The sequence below is a fragment of the Odocoileus virginianus genome, chromosome 28, assembly GCF_023699985.2.
Source record: "Odocoileus virginianus isolate 20LAN1187 ecotype Illinois chromosome 28, Ovbor_1.2, whole genome shotgun sequence".
Classification (NCBI taxonomy): Eukaryota; Metazoa; Chordata; class Mammalia; order Artiodactyla; family Cervidae; genus Odocoileus; species Odocoileus virginianus.
In genome coordinates, this window is record NC_069701.1 from 40,035,153 (window position 1) to 40,050,573 (window position 15,421).

Consider the following 15,421-nt stretch of genomic DNA (forward strand, 5'->3'; position numbering starts at 1 on the left):
CTTCCTTATGGCCCAGCTCACATCCGTGTGTGGCTGGAGAGAGCTTTGACTATTTCTGACTCTGTTGGCACAGTGCTGTCCAGGCAGAATCATGCAGGCTGTGTCCTTTTGTGTCTGGCTTCTTTCACTCAGCTGTGTCCTCAAGGTCAGCTGTCCGGTGATGTGTATCAGAACACCATTCCTTGTTTCGGCCGTGCTGTGCGGCTTGTAGGATCTTAGGTCTCTGACCAGGGAAGCCCCACCATTCCTTTTTATTGCTGAGTAATATTCCATTGTTAGAAGTGACATTGCATTGGAGGAGATGGCAACCCACTCCAGTACTCTTGCCTGGAAGACCCCATGGACGGAGCACCCTGGTAGACTACAGTCCGTGGGGTTGGCAAGAGTCGGACACGACTGAGAGGCTTCACTTCACTAATACTCCACTGTAAGTATGGGCCACGTTTGTTCATCCGTGTCTGGATGGATGTGCATCACTTCTGCCCTCTGGCTATTGTGAAGGGTGCCTAGCCGGGTTTTTAAAAGGAGTAAACTTTCACCAGCGCATTGCCGGAGCCAGCGCTCTGTAAGAACAGCGCCAGCTCCCCCGAGCACAGCAGCTTTGCCTCGTTCTAGACCATAAACCGGCCGAGGACTGGCTGGGCAGTTACGGTCGGCCCGAGTCCCCCACAGGAGAGGGCGCCAGGCTGGCCTGGAGGACTGGGGGAGCCAGGCCCCGGGATCCAGAGCCGTGACCCTCAGGGAAGTCTGAAAGAGCTACGAGCTACGGTGTGAGGAAAGTCATCCCAGGTCCCGAGGTGGCGGGGTCAGAGGGACAGCTCTGCACGCCGAGGTGGGCCCCCGCCCCTCCAGGACGGCAGCCTGAACCGAGAGCCAGAATCCGGGCTCTCCACACGCAGAACTGCTGCCCCCTGCTGGACAGGGCGGGCACTGCAGCAGGGGCGGTGCCGCGGCCCCCAGGGCCGAGGGTGACCAGTACCTGGAGGGGGGCAGGGAGGAGGGGGGGTCCCGAGGACGGGCCTCAGCCTTTCTCAACCCCCTACCCCTCGTCACAGGGACGACCCCCCATGGATTTGCAAGGCAATCTTGCAGAATAAAGTATTAACTACATTTGATAAAAAGGCTTTTTGTGCTGCTTGAAAGTCCTAACTTTTCTCTTGGAGGAAAGCCCGGTTTCTGTGAAGGACCCAGAACCTGGGGTCTGGACTGTCTGGGAGCCCCCTCCACAGACCCTTCCAACTGCCCTCCGCCCTGGCCCCTTTGCACAGGGGTGAGCTGCCTGCCTGACCTGCCCCCAAACCGCCTGGGCAGCCCCACCCTCCCGGGATCCCGAAAGGCCACTGACAAGACCAAGTCTGGAACTGCCCTGGGCGCTCTGCTGCGTCCTTCACGCCCAGCTCCCAGAACGCGCTGTGGCTGCTGCCCTGGGGCTCCAGGCTGCCTGCCCACCAGCACCGCGACCCTCCTTCCCTGCTGGACACAGCGGAGCCTAAGGACGAGGGTGGAGGCTCAGCGCCCAGACCCTAGTTTGAATCCTGGCTTCTCAGAAAAGCAAATCACCAGGACCAGTCATTGGATTACCCGGAGATGGCACTTTGTTCATCTTCCCCAGAAGCAGAACGCGGATGGGGTTTCTCGCAGTCAGCTCCCGGCCCGAGCTGTGCCCCACATCACACCCCTGTGTGTGTGGGGGGGGTGGCCAGTAGCACCAGCCTGTCTTTACACAAGCGTCAGGGCTCCAGCCCCAGGAGGGCCACACTTGTGATTCTTCCTGAATTCCTGGCCTCTCTGGCTCAGGGAGGCTGTTGCTTACTAAGAATAAGCTCTCAGTCAGGGCGCTCAGTCTAGACCCACCCACAACAGGATTCAGCTTTTTGTATCAGAGTTTTCTACAGCAAAACATAGAAACCTGATCTCAGAAAACAGATTTATTTTTATATTTCTATAAATATCAGCTGGACGATCAACACAGACGGGGAGCAATCTCGATGGTGTTTATCCGGAGGATGGTCTGCGGGTTCACGATGACTGAGAGAGAGAAAAGAGCCGGGGCGTCAGCACAGACCCCGACGCTGTGAACGAGCTACCGTGAGACCAGCCACCGCCCGCTCGGCCCTCGGGGGTCGGACTCAGCGTGGTCCCGCCTGGTGTGTCCCTGGGGCGTGCAGACCGCCCGCCTCACCACTGACTCCCCAAGCCCCGTCAGATGCAGCAGGGGCTGCGACACCCCGGGAGCCCGTGCCGCGGCTCCTGGCCTCGCCCCTCCACGTGCCTGGAGCCCCTGCATGGCATGGTGAGGGGGGGTGGCATCTGGTGACCCGAGGCTCTTGGAGGAGAGCTTTCCTAATGACCTGACTCCAGGAAAGCGGAAGCCACGCCTCTGGTGCGTTTTGCCACCTGTGACTGTGGACTGGACTGATGTACATCTGTAGGGGCTGGGCTCCTGAGGATTCCAGCACCCAAGGAAGCTCAAGCCCCTCACACTAGATGGTGCAGTGTCTGCGTGTAATCTACACACTCCCTCCCGTACACGCTAAACCATCTCCAGATCACATGTACGGCCTAACACTCTGTAAACGCCCATGTGAATAGGTGGAGACACAAAGGAAATTCTATGTAAGCTGTTGTGATTCTGCCGGTCCCACTCCTCTTGTAGAAACGTGCCATCATGCATGTGCGTGTCTACATGTGTGGATGCGTGTGTGCCCGGCAGCACAAAGCTGAACTCCGCCCATCTCTGAGCTGTAAGGGGCGGTCTCGCCCTCACCCTCTAAGACCGTCCCCCTGGGTGGAGGTGGGCACTCCCCGCGCTCTGGGCAACATCTACTGACAGGGCATCCTCTGCCTGCCTGTCCATTTCCTGGGGGGACGCCGGATGTGCTGTGGGGTCTCAGCAGCCGCTGATGCTCCCGGCCGCGCCTCCCAGGGCCGCGCCCTCCAGTCGCGGCCTCTTCCCACCCCTGGTCAGAGCCAGGGCAGGGCTGCGCCCACCCGCCGGTCCCGCTGGTCTCCGGGCGCCGCAGAGGGCAGGACTCGGGGCAACACCCAGAGGACGGGAGCGTGGCAGCTCCGCTTTCCCCAACTTACTTCTCTTCCTTTTATAGTTTTTCCTTTTCTGAAATCTCATGTTGACTCTTGGCCACGATTCTGTCTTTTCGATGACCGTCGCTTCTACTCGGACAAGGTCCTTTCTAGAAGACAGGGGAATGAACAGTGATGCACCTTCTTATTTTTCCATTTTCCTGGTACTTTACACGTGAGAACTTCTAAAATAAAACTTCCTTTTCTGCTGGTTATCAATGTCCACCCCCCAACCATAGACACTACACGGTGAGGAACAGGGTCGTCTCACAGCCAGGCCTAAAAGGGCCAAACCACAGTGAGGCAGTAATAGGCCAGACAGGGGTGCAGAGGTCGGGACGCTCTGCACGTGGGGCATTAAGCGCCCACGGACCGCAGCATCCGCGCGCCGAGCTTGGGGCTGACCGGGTGTGATGGAGACCCCGCCCGCCCCCTGCCCGGCCGCCATGCGCACGTTACCCGAGCAGGGGTCTGCCGAGGAGTGTGAAGTCGTCGGCCCCAACCAGCAGGACCTGGAACCAAACAGGCGCGTCACCAACAGATAACACAGCCACAGAACACACAGTTGCCGGGACACTCAGACAGAGACAGGCTGGACAGGGAGACGGGCTCACGCACTTGCCCTGCCATCTCCCTAGGGGCACAGGCCCATCTGACTGGCACAGGGGGATGTGGGACCTGGTGGCACATCCGGTCAGCAGATCATCTCCTCCGAAAACGGACTGAAACCTTCTCACTGAAGTACACACATACAGGGAAAATGCAGAAACCAGACGGTGGGGGCCTTTAAGCAGTTGACAGTCCTGCAGATTCTGTGAAGATTTAGGTTCAAGGGTGTTCTTTCAATGACTGCAAAACCCTGCCCCCCCAGGCAGCGGGAGGGAAGCCACGTGGCCAGGGGAGGCCTCAGATCCGACAGTCCTGCGACCTGAGTGCAGGGGGTCTTATTAGACGCTGGGAGACTTGTCTGGAAGTTTACAGGTCAGAAGAAAATTCGATCACACTAAACCTAAATGTTGAAAGACAGAGCCTATTTTGTAACAACATCCATGGACTATGTATGTTAGGCAATGACAAAGAACCTTGTTTCACTCACTCTCAGTCCGACATGGTCTCTATTGCTGGGTTTCCTATATTATGAAAATCATCTTTACGGGGTGGGGCTTCCTATGCTTTTGTTACTGTGAAATGTTTCAAAATAACGCCTTTTAAGAAACCCTTACAAATACACTTCTGAAGTGTCTGATTTTAGACATAAGAAGTAAACATGCTCTTGTCCGTGAGCTCGTGATGGAGCCCCGGCGTCCCCACAGAGAAGGCGCTGTGCTGGCCGTGGGCGTCCCCACAGCGCCCTCGTTCAGCTCTGAGTCAAGCGGTCCTGCTCAGACCACAGGCTGTGGGAGGACCAGCCGAGAAACGGGGGCGAAGTGCTGCCCTCGGTGTGAATACACCAAGAATCTACGATCACAAAGGAGGAGTCTTAAGTACAAAGAAAACCATTTGTCACATTACATCAACAGGATCCGGTGCGGAATCTCATAGTTCATCTACAGTAGAACAGGCAAAACCCAGGCAGGCGCCTGAACACAGGAAACAGGATCCTAAGTGGAAGCAGACGCTCATGGCTAAGCAGAGCACAGACCACGGAGCGGTTCCGGAGGCCAGAACATGACCGGCGTCCGGGGAGACGGCTCGAGACCATGGCTCACTGTCTAGGACAGCAGCGGCCGCCACACCACACGTCAGGGGAAGTGTGTGTGAGACGCTCCTCCGTGGGGAAACGCGCCGAGCGTCTCCTTGTCGGGAGGGATCCTGCTGGGTCAGGGCCACACTCGGAGGCATCTCCCCGTGCCCCCAGGCTCCCCCGCGCCCGCCCAGCCAGCCTGCGCGTCCCAGGAAGGGCGCCGGCCTTCTTCATCAGAGCCGACCCGGGGAGCAGGGACCGAGTCTCAGATACACCGAGAAGCCCATGGTCTCACCTTCTCCAGCCGAATCCTCTCTCCGCAGGCAATGTCTAACTTGTTCTCAATTAGAATCAGGTCTTCAGAGGTGACCTTCCACTGGTGGCTGGCAAAGTGCACCACGGCGAAGAGCCTGCCATACTGGCCCCTGGCGATGAGCTCGTTCACCTTCTCCACGACCTCTGCGGGGAGAAGGGCGGTCAGGGTCACAGCTCCGCCCCTGCTCGCATGCCCGACGCCCCCCACAGCTGCATGACCCTGAGCATCCGTGGACTGGCAGCAGGGCGCATGCCGGGGGCTCCTGCCTGCTCTCCTACCACTGCTGTCAACCGGATCTAAAACCAGGAAGGGTCCACGCGTTGCTATGGATTTCCAGGTTTTGGAAACCGAGGACCCTCACTGCCTCCCAGCGCTGGCCGTGGCGGGCACACTGCCCTCCTCCGGACACCCGGATGGCCTCCCAGCACCCATGCTGCGGCCGCTTCAACCGATGAGCGTGTACCTTGTTCTCTTTCCCTGAACACCCACATTTCCACCAACAGTGGGGAGACTGGGCTGCACCAAGCCCTGCCGCCACCCGTGTCAGCTGCATGCAATTCAGCTGGCGCCCCAGGAGGGTTTGCTAAGTGAACGAGGGTTCTGAATTCTGGTGTTAAGTGAACTTGAGCGTTCCTGCCGTGCCGCATCCTGTGAACCGGAGGGCCCACATCGTGCCCGTCTCAGGCACTTAGAAACGTGACGCCCTTGTTCTGTAGCTAGGAGGCCACCCCACCCCCTCGCTTCTGCCCCCTTACCTGCGTGGTGCCTGGCCTCCTCCACGGGGTCTGGCAGAACAACTTCTGGCCAAGGTGGTGAACTCAGTGAGGTTTTAGGAATGTATCTGTAAAAATATGTTTTTGCATGCAGGTCACACACACGTGAGAAGACGGTCCCAAAGCTGTGAGCCATGGCTGTGCTCAATACACCAGAAAGGACAAGGATCCAGCATGTCTCCAACACCCGAGTGGCTGGTGGGGCAGTAGCCCCAGTCGTGGGGGAGCAAAACCTGCCCCCCAAATGTCTCTTAGGTGTGTGGATTACTTCAAGCTGAAAACAATCAAGGCTGAAGACTTAGGAAGAAACTCTGGCAGGAGGCAGGCAGGCAGGCCTGGGTCTGCACACAGCTGCCTGGAGATGGCAGGCCTGTCCTGCGACAGCGTCACCAGAAAGGATGCGGGAACACGCGGGCCGAGAGGACAGGGGCTGCTCCCTGTCTCATGGTCTCTGCAGGCCCAGCAAACATTGATCCACGAAACACTTGCTTTTCCACCTCCACGTGAACTGCCTTCTCCCCCAACATCCTCTCTTGTCTAGCTGAAGGAGCCGTTTCAGCAGAGGGCTTTAGTCGTCCTGGACAATGACTCATTTCTCCCAGGTCTCTCCCGTGTGTACAGGTTACTAACCTTGGGTCTGATTTTCTCCTGTTAACCTGTCTCACGTCAACTGAGCTCTTCGACCAGCCAGAAGACCCTGGAGAACTGGGGAAAGTGCTGCTTCCAGCACAGGCCCAGGACCCCGGCACCGTCACAGCAGCTGTGCCACACACAGATGGCCCTGCTGGAGCCAGCTGGCCCCCAAGTGAGGCTGTGCGTCCCGGCCGTGCACCGCGTCCGAGGCTCAGGACCCCGGGCGGCCCAGCAGCAGCCAGCCATGACAAGGGCAAAGCTGCGAGGGGGCCGGGGCAGCAGTGACCGCTCAGAGCAGCGGTGGGGGAAATCAGCCGGGCTCACGAAAGCGGCCCCTTACGGTTTCCGCCTCCAGCCTCATCCGGGGAGCCCACTGCTCCTTCAGGGAAGCAGCAGGCCCCGGGCCCCCTGCTGCTGAGACTCTCACTGCAGGAGAGCAGGCGGCTGTACTGAGAGCTTCCCAGCGCCAGGCGCTCACTGAAGCTCTTTGTTTAAGGAGTTTCTTTATCGAGGTGGAGCGGACTTACAGCGTTGTCAGCTTCTGCTGTACAGGAAAGTGACTCAGTCACACATGCACATATACACTTCTTCTTTCCTGATGATCAGTAACAGCATACTGAATATGGTTCCCTGGGCCAGACAGAGGGACCTCACAGTGTACCCGTGCCGCCTGTCACACATGGGACCTCACAGCGTACCCGTGCCGCCTGTCACACGGCGGGACCTCACAGCGTACCCGTGCCGCCTGTCACACGGCGGGACCTCACAGCGTACCCGTGCCGCCTGTCACACATGGGACCTCACAGCATACCCGTGCCGCCTGTCACACATGGGACCTCACAGTGTACCCGTGCCGCCTGTCACACATGGGACCTCACGGCGCACCCGTGCCGCCTGTCACACGGCGGGACCTCACGGCGCACCCGTGCTGCCTGTCACACATGGGACCTCACAGCATACCCGTGCCGCCTGTCACACGGCGGGACCTCACAGCGCACCCGTGCCGCCTGTCACACATGGGACCTCACGGCGTACCCGTGCTGCCTGTCACACATGGGACCTCACGGCGTACCCGTGCCGCCTGTCACACGGCGGGACCTCACAGTGTACCCGTGCCGCCTGTCACACGGCGGGACCTCACAGCGCACCCGTGCCGCCTGTCACACATGGGACCTCACAGCGTACCCGTGCCGCCTGTCACACGGAGGGACCTCACAGTGTACCCGTGCCGCCTGTCACACGGCGGGACCTCACAGCGCACCCGTGCCGCCTGTCACACATGGGACCTCACAGCGTACCCGTGCCGCCTGTCACACATGGGACCTCACAGCGTACCCGTGCCGCCTGTCACACATGGGACCTCACAGCGTACCCGTGCCGCCTGTCACACGGCGGGACCTCACAGCGTACCCGTGCCGCCTGTCACACATGGGACCTCACAGGGTACCCGTGCCGCCTGTCACACATGGGACCTCACAGCGTACCCGTGCCGCCTGTCACACGGCGGGACCTCACGGCGTACCCGTGCCGCCTGTCACACATGGGACCTCACGGCGTACCCGTGCCGCCTGTCACACATGGGACCTCACGGCGTACCCGTGCCGCCTGTCACACATGGGACCTCACGGCGTACCCGTGCCGCCTGTCACACGGCGGGACCTCACGGCGTACCCGTGCCGCCTGTCACACGGCGGGACCTCACGGCGTACCCGTGCCGCCTGTCACACATGGGACCTCACGGCGTACCCGTGCCGCCTGTCACACATGGGACCTCACGGCGTACCCGTGCCGCCTGTCACACGGCGGGACCTCACGGCGTACCCGTGCCGCCTGTCACACATGGGACCTCACGGCGCACCCGTGCCGCCTGTCACACGGCGGGACCTCACGGCGCACCCGTGCCGCCTGTCACACATGGGACCTCACGGCGCACCCGTGCCGCCTGTCACACATGGGACCTCACGGCGCACCCGTGCCGCCTGTCACACATGGGACCTCACAGCGCACCCGTGCCGCCTGTCACACATGGGACCTCACAGCGCACCCGTGCCGCCTGTCACACGGCGGGACCTCACAGCGCACCCGTGCCGCCTGTCACACGGCGGGACCTCACAGCGCACCCGTGCCGCCTGTCACACGGCGGGACCTCACAGCGCACCCGTGCCGTCTGTCACACATGGGACCTCACAGCGCACCCGTGCCGCCTGTCACACATGGGACCTCACAGCGCACCCGTGCCGCCTGTCACACATGGGACCTCACAGCGTACCCGTGCCGCCTGTCACACGGCGGGACCTCACAGCGTACCCGTGCCGCCTGTCACACATGGGACCTCACAGCGTACCCGTGCCGCCTGTCACACATGGGACCTCACAGCGTACCCGTGCCGCCTGTCACACGGCGGGACCTCACAGCGTACCCGTGCCGCCTGTCACACGGCGGGACCTCACAGGGTACCCGTGCCGCCTGTCACACATGGGACCTCACAGCGTACCCGTGCCGCCTGTCACACGGCGGGACCTCACGGCGTACCCGTGCCGCCTGTCACACATGGGACCTCACGGCGTACCCGTGCCGCCTGTCACACATGGGACCTCACGGCGTACCCGTGCCGCCTGTCACACATGGGACCTCACGGCGTACCCGTGCCGCCTGTCACACGGCGGGACCTCACGGCGTACCCGTGCCGCCTGTCACACGGCGGGACCTCACGGCGTACCCGTGCCGCCTGTCACACATGGGACCTCACGGCGTACCCGTGCCGCCTGTCACACATGGGACCTCACGGCGTACCCGTGCCGCCTGTCACACGGCGGGACCTCACGGCGTACCCGTGCCGCCTGTCACACATGGGACCTCACGGCGCACCCGTGCCGCCTGTCACACGGCGGGACCTCACGGCGCACCCGTGCCGCCTGTCACACATGGGACCTCACGGCGCACCCGTGCCGCCTGTCACACATGGGACCTCACGGCGCACCCGTGCCGCCTGTCACACATGGGACCTCACGGCGCACCCGTGCCGCCTGTCACACATGGGACCTCACAGCGCACCCGTGCCGCCTGTCACACATGGGACCTCACAGCGCACCCGTGCCGCCTGTCACACATGGGACCTCACAGCGCACCCGTGCCGCCTGTCACACGGCGGGACCTCACAGCGCACCCGTGCCGCCTGTCACACGGCGGGACCTCACAGCGCACCCGTGCCGCCTGTCACACGGCGGGACCTCACAGCGCACCCGTGCCGCCTGTCACACATGGGACCTCACAGCGCACCCGTGCCGCCTGTCACACATGGGACCTCACAGCGTACCCGTGCCGCCTGTCACACGGCGGGACCTCACAGCGCACCCGTGCCGCCTGTCACACATGGGACCTCACAGCGCACCCGTGCCGCCTGTCACACATGGGACCTCACAGCGCACCCGTGCCGCCTGTCACACATGGGACCTCACAGCGCACCCGTGCCGCCTGTCACACATGGGACCTCACAGCGCACCCGTGCCGCCTGTCACACATGGGACCTCACAGCGCACCCGTGCCGCCTGTCACACGGCGGGACCTCACAGCGCACCCGTGCCGCCTGTCACACGGCGGGACCTCACAGCGCACCCGTGCCGCCTGTCACACGGCGGGACCTCACAGCGCACCCGTGCCGTCTGTCACACATGGGACCTCACAGCGCACCCGTGCCGCCTGTCACACATGGGACCTCACAGCGCACCCGTGCCGCCTGTCACACATGGGACCTCACAGCGTACCCGTGCCGCCTGTCACACGGCGGGACCTCACAGCGTACCCGTGCCGCCTGTCACACATGGGACCTCACAGCGTACCCGTGCCGCCTGTCACACGGCGGGACCTCACAGCGTACCCGTGCCGCCTGTCACACGGTGGGACCTCACAGCGTACCCGTGCTGCCTGTCACACATGGGACCTCACAGCGTACCCGTGCCGCCTGTCACACGGCAGGACCTCACAGCGTACCCGTGCCGCCTGTCACACATGGGACCTCACAGCGCACCCGTGCCGCCTGTCACACGGCGGGACCTCACAGCGTACCCGTGCCGCCTGTCACACATGGGACCTCACAGCGTACCCGTGCCGCCTGTCACACATGGGACCTCACAGCGTACCCGTGCCGCCTGTCACACATGGGACCTCACAGCGTACCCGTGCCGCCTGTCACACATGGGACCTCACAGCGTACCCGTGCCGCCTGTCACACATGGGACCTCACAGTGTACCCGTGCCGCCTGTCACACATGGGACCTCACAGTGTACCCGTGCCGCCTGTCACACGGCGGGACCTCACAGCGTACCCGTGCCGCCTGTCACATGGCGGGACCTCACAGCGTACCCGTGCCGCCTGTCACATGGCAGGACCTCATGCTGTACGTAAGTTTGTACCTGGTAAATCCAATCTCCTAATCAACCCCTCCTTACTCCCCGCCCTTGGCAAGTCCTTCTAACAAGCTCTCTGGATGCAGAAATTCACTCGACTTTCATGAAAACCCACTGCGATGCAGACTGATGTATGGGACCCTGCATGTTTCTATTCAAGTGTGATTTTGCTGAATTTACCTTTTTTAGTTTATGTCTTTATGTTTTTTTTAATCTAAATATACAGTTTTAACACTAAACATGCTCTTTCAAATTACATAAGGCCCTCCAGAGAGTCCGTCCTGTGATTCAACCTTCCTGGTTAGAAATTCCCAATTAGGAGTTAAAAGCTTTTCCTTAAAAAGACACAGTCATGCAAGGCCCAGAACACCATTCTCTTTGGACTCTTTGAGGTTCTGTCTGTATTTCTACATGTTAGGGTCTGAGTAAAATATGGTCAAAACAGTTGAAATTCATATTCTTAAAAACCTAAATGTTCAAAGTTTTGCCTTTAGACAGGAAAGGAAGAGAGTCTGCATAGCCCACATTTCGATATTACCCTCGCGGAGACGAAGCGCTCTGCGAACTGAACCTCCGAGACGCGGACCACAGGGAAGCTGGGGGAACAAGAGAGACGCGCGTGGTTAGTAGCAGGAAACACAGGCTGCCCCTCGTGATGCTCAATGCACAAGTGCTGGTACCCGACTCAAACCACAACATCACGACGCATTGACAGAAAAATCTAGAAAGAAAACTAAAAGACCGTCACTCATAGTCGTTGGTGATTACCCTAAGCGTCAAGGGGCGTTCATCGCACCATCGAAAAGGGCCCGAAGCCGAATCACCTACCTGCTAACTCATTCCTCGACGCCAAGGGCCCACCAAGCTGAGGCCCCATTTGGCACCCAAGTGTGGGAGCAGCCTCCAGGACACCCCTTCTGGGGTTCTCACCCCGAATCCTGCCTCCAAGGGAGTGGCTTTCAGTGACAAAGAGCATGTGGCAGGAATAACAGGCCAGCACCTCTGAGAGCAGGTGGTCAGAGGGCAGCTGCTGGCCGGGCGTCCTCTCTGAGACAGGACCACTGTGCTGTGAGCAGCGCAGGGAGGCCCCTGGGATTCCACCTTCCCAGTTCAGGTCAGTGGCTCAGTCATGTCAGACTCTCTGCAACCCCATGGACTGCAGCATGCCAGGCTTCCCTGTCCGGGGAAGCCAGGAAGCAGCTTCTGCCGGTTCCGCTGACTCTTAACCTGAAACAGCCTGACTTGAATCTAACGAGACAGGGAGCCAGCTCAGCCCTACCTGCATCCTGACCTTCAGTGATGGGGTGACATGGTACACGTTAAGTTATCTTAAGCTTCTGGGTTTGGGGTGACTCAGGACACAGCATCAGATAACACACCTAGGGACAGAGGCACCCACAGCCTGCTGAGAAGGCCCAGGACAAACGCCCCGTGCTTGGGAGCGAGCAGCAGAGGACGGGTCTCTCAGCAACTACTATTGGTTTTTTTCAACTGAGCTATAATTTATATGCCATAAAGTTCACTCTTTTAAAGCTCACTCATTAGCAGCTGTTCCCAATTCCTGGTCTCCTGAGTTAGTTTCTCTTCCCCTCCATCTTGGTGTGCTTGTGGTCTAAACCTGGGTCTTTTTGTTTAGTGCTTAGTCGTGTCTGACTCTGTGGTTCCATGGACTGCAGCCTGTCAGGCTCCTCTGTCCATGGGATTCTCCAGGCAAGAAGACTAGAGTGGGTTGCCATAAAACCTGGGTCTTACCTCGCCTTTATTTATGGCCTTTCCTCTGGGATTGCATCTGCTTGAATGGATTTCAGCATCACCTGCACACCGGTGACTCCCACGTGGACACCTGCGGCCTGGACTCGGACACGACGGGCACCGGCCTGTCTGCTCGCATCCCCTGGTTGTCACCTGTCTCAGAACCTAACATCTGCTCCTGATCTGCCCCTTTCATCTGCTTCCCCCACACCCCTCCACATCTCACACAATGGTGACTTCATCCTTCCAGTTGCTCAGGCCAAAAATCTGAGTCATTTTTTACTTTTCCCTCTCACCCCTCAGCCCCCAACCTGTCAGCAAGTCCCCTGTCTCTCTGTGAGACATCCAGGCTCTGACCACTTCAATCACCCAAGCTACCTGGCTTGTAACTGATACCCTGCTCTCACCCTTGCCTCACTGCACAGCAGCTAAAGGGATCCTGTTAAAACTGTGGGTTCCTGGTGGTCAAGTGGCTAAGACTTCATGCTTCCACTGCAGGGGGCACAGGTTCGATCCCTGGTCAGGAAACTAAGATCCCTCATACCATGCGGTGTGGCCCCAAATCCCCCCAAAACCAGAAAAACAAAGTATGAGGACAGATCAGGTTACTGTTTAGTGCAACCCTCCAAGAGCGCCCCATTTCATTCTGAGAAAAAGGTAGTCTTCACAGTGGCTAGCAGGGCAGCGGGCAGTGTGACCCCGTCTCTCCGGGCCTTGCCTCATGAGCTTCCCCTTGTTCCCTGCACACAGGCCACTCGGGTTGCCTGGCTATTCCTGGAAGATGCCAAGTACAAGTGCCTATGCCTTGACTGCTCCTCCCCAGGACAACCCTGACCCCAGGAGGTCCCCCAGGCTAATCCCCTATTTCCTCTGGGTCTCCACTCAAACACCATCTCACTAGAGAAGGCTTCCCCAACCATCCTATTTAAAACTGAACACTTTCCTCCCAACTCGTGCTTTATCTTTCTCCATAAGACTTACCAGCTTTAAATCTGCTATGTAATTTGCTTCTTCTTATGCTTCGAACATACTATGTAATTTGCTTCTTCGTAAAATTGCTCATCTCTCTGCAAACCCCTCCCCCATCAGAATGTGAGTTCTGTAAAAACAGGGGTCTGTTTTATGATTATAACTGATGCATTTGCCATCCTAGACCAGAGTTTGACTTGTGATGGATGCCCAATAAATGGTGAATGAATGAATGAAATCTCTTCTAAGCCTCAAGTGAAGCCCCTGTGGAACACCCCATAGTTGGGAACTCACGAATGGCCTCTTGAAAGCCTGGTGGCTCAGTAGTAAAGAATCTGCCTGTCAGTGCAGGAGATGCAGGAGACTCGGGTTCAGCCCCTGGGTCAAGAAGATCCCCCAGAGGAGGAAATGGCAAGCCACTATGGTATTCTTGCCCGAAAACTCCCACAGAGAAGCCTGGCGGGCTACAGTTCATGGGGTCACAAAGAGTCAGATACACGCCTGAGAGCCATTTCACTGGTGAAAGCTCAGAAACTTTCTGCACCTGATCTGCTTCCCTGTAATTCCTGCCTATGGCCTTAGCTTAGCTCCGACCCCACCGGGAACAAATGTGCACCCTCCTCTCCCCCAGGGCCACCTTTCAATCCCTGAGAACTGTGATGGTGTCCATCCCGTTCCCTTCAGTCACTCTTCAAGATCCTGCCTGTTCACCATTTTGGTCATCCTCTCTTTACTCAGCTCACTTCACCCGTGTTTCTTTCTGAAAACGGGGGGTCGGGAATTGAGCACAGCATTCTAGAGGTAGCTTTATGTTGGTAGAACAAAGTCAGTCCCACCGCTTTTATAAAAACTTCCCTGCCTGCTTAAACCCATGTTTTATTATGGAAAATGACAAGCATACTAAAGTCAAGAGAGCAGGGAGTCCTCCTGTATCTCTTCCTAGACTCAACAGTCATCAACTCATGGCCAAGCCTGACTCATTCACAATACCTCTGCTCCAACTCTGGTGTGCTTTAAAGCAACTGTCAGTGTACTTTTATGAAAGAGAAAGCATCTTAAAAACAAACATAACCACAAGATCATTATCACACCTAAAAAACGGGAAACTTCTTTACATACATAAACATTCCTTCACACGAATATACACTCCAACCATTTTGAGGAGAGGTTTATAGTGGTTTTGACCAACAAAACCTTGCTGAACTTCATGACAACCCAGTGCCTAAAATACAGGTGTAGCTTTTGCTGGGCTGGTTACCTCTGGGCAAGGACATTCACCACCGTTTTCCAGATGAAGACAAGGAAGCTTAAAGACTGGCTTGCAGCCTAGGGAGTGATGGTTAAAGCACAGGCTTTGGAGCCGGACCAAGCTATCTGATTCAGTCCGCTCCCACTTCCCTGCTGTATGGCCAAGGGCAAGTTACCTAACCATTCTAGCCTCAGTTTGCTCCCCAACTTAAATGGAGCCTATATGGAAGTTGGAGAGCTATCACCAGTGTTTAAGCTATTAACTAAAGGAACCAGGGTCTGAACCCAGGGTTTCCACGACCGATAATCACCGCATCAAAAACAGCGATTAACACCGGTGGGACGCAGACACACGTGGCAGGGCGCCCCGTGTGCCCAGCTTCCTCCGTTCACCCCGTGGGGCGGGCCTCACCGGCTCCGGGTCCCGACGCTCTCAGGACGCTGCGGCTGCATGCAGACGCCAGCCGCCCGAAGGTGACCGGCAGGGCCCAGGTCGCCACGGCCGCAGCCATCTTCCCGCAGCCTCCGCCAAAAGCGGAAGCGGAAGTGGTGCGAGCC

At 58.5% G+C, this 15,421-nt stretch overlaps 1 protein-coding gene across 2 annotated transcripts; it reads right to left on the reverse strand.

Moving 5' to 3' along the window:
* Positions 1-1,913: 1,913 nt before the first annotated feature.
* On the reverse strand, positions 1,914-15,412 carry MRPL21 (mitochondrial ribosomal protein L21). Of its 2 annotated transcripts, XM_020884048.2 has the most exons (7): positions 15,276-15,412; positions 11,433-11,490; positions 5,837-5,922; positions 5,061-5,224; positions 3,541-3,593; positions 3,088-3,191; positions 1,914-2,028 (listed from the first exon to the last, which is right to left on the reverse strand). In XM_020884048.2, the coding sequence occupies exons 1-7, from the start codon at positions 15,373-15,375 to the stop codon at positions 1,964-1,966; spliced, it is 630 nt and encodes a 209-aa protein (XP_020739707.2). In that variant the 5' UTR covers positions 15,376-15,412; the 3' UTR covers positions 1,914-1,963. The 2 variants fall into 2 exon arrangements, with proteins under 2 accessions (XP_020739707.2, XP_020739708.1); XM_020884049.2 differs by lacking the exon at positions 11,433-11,490 and having other exon boundaries at positions 15,276-15,411.
* Between the last annotated feature and the right edge of the window lie 9 nt (positions 15,413-15,421).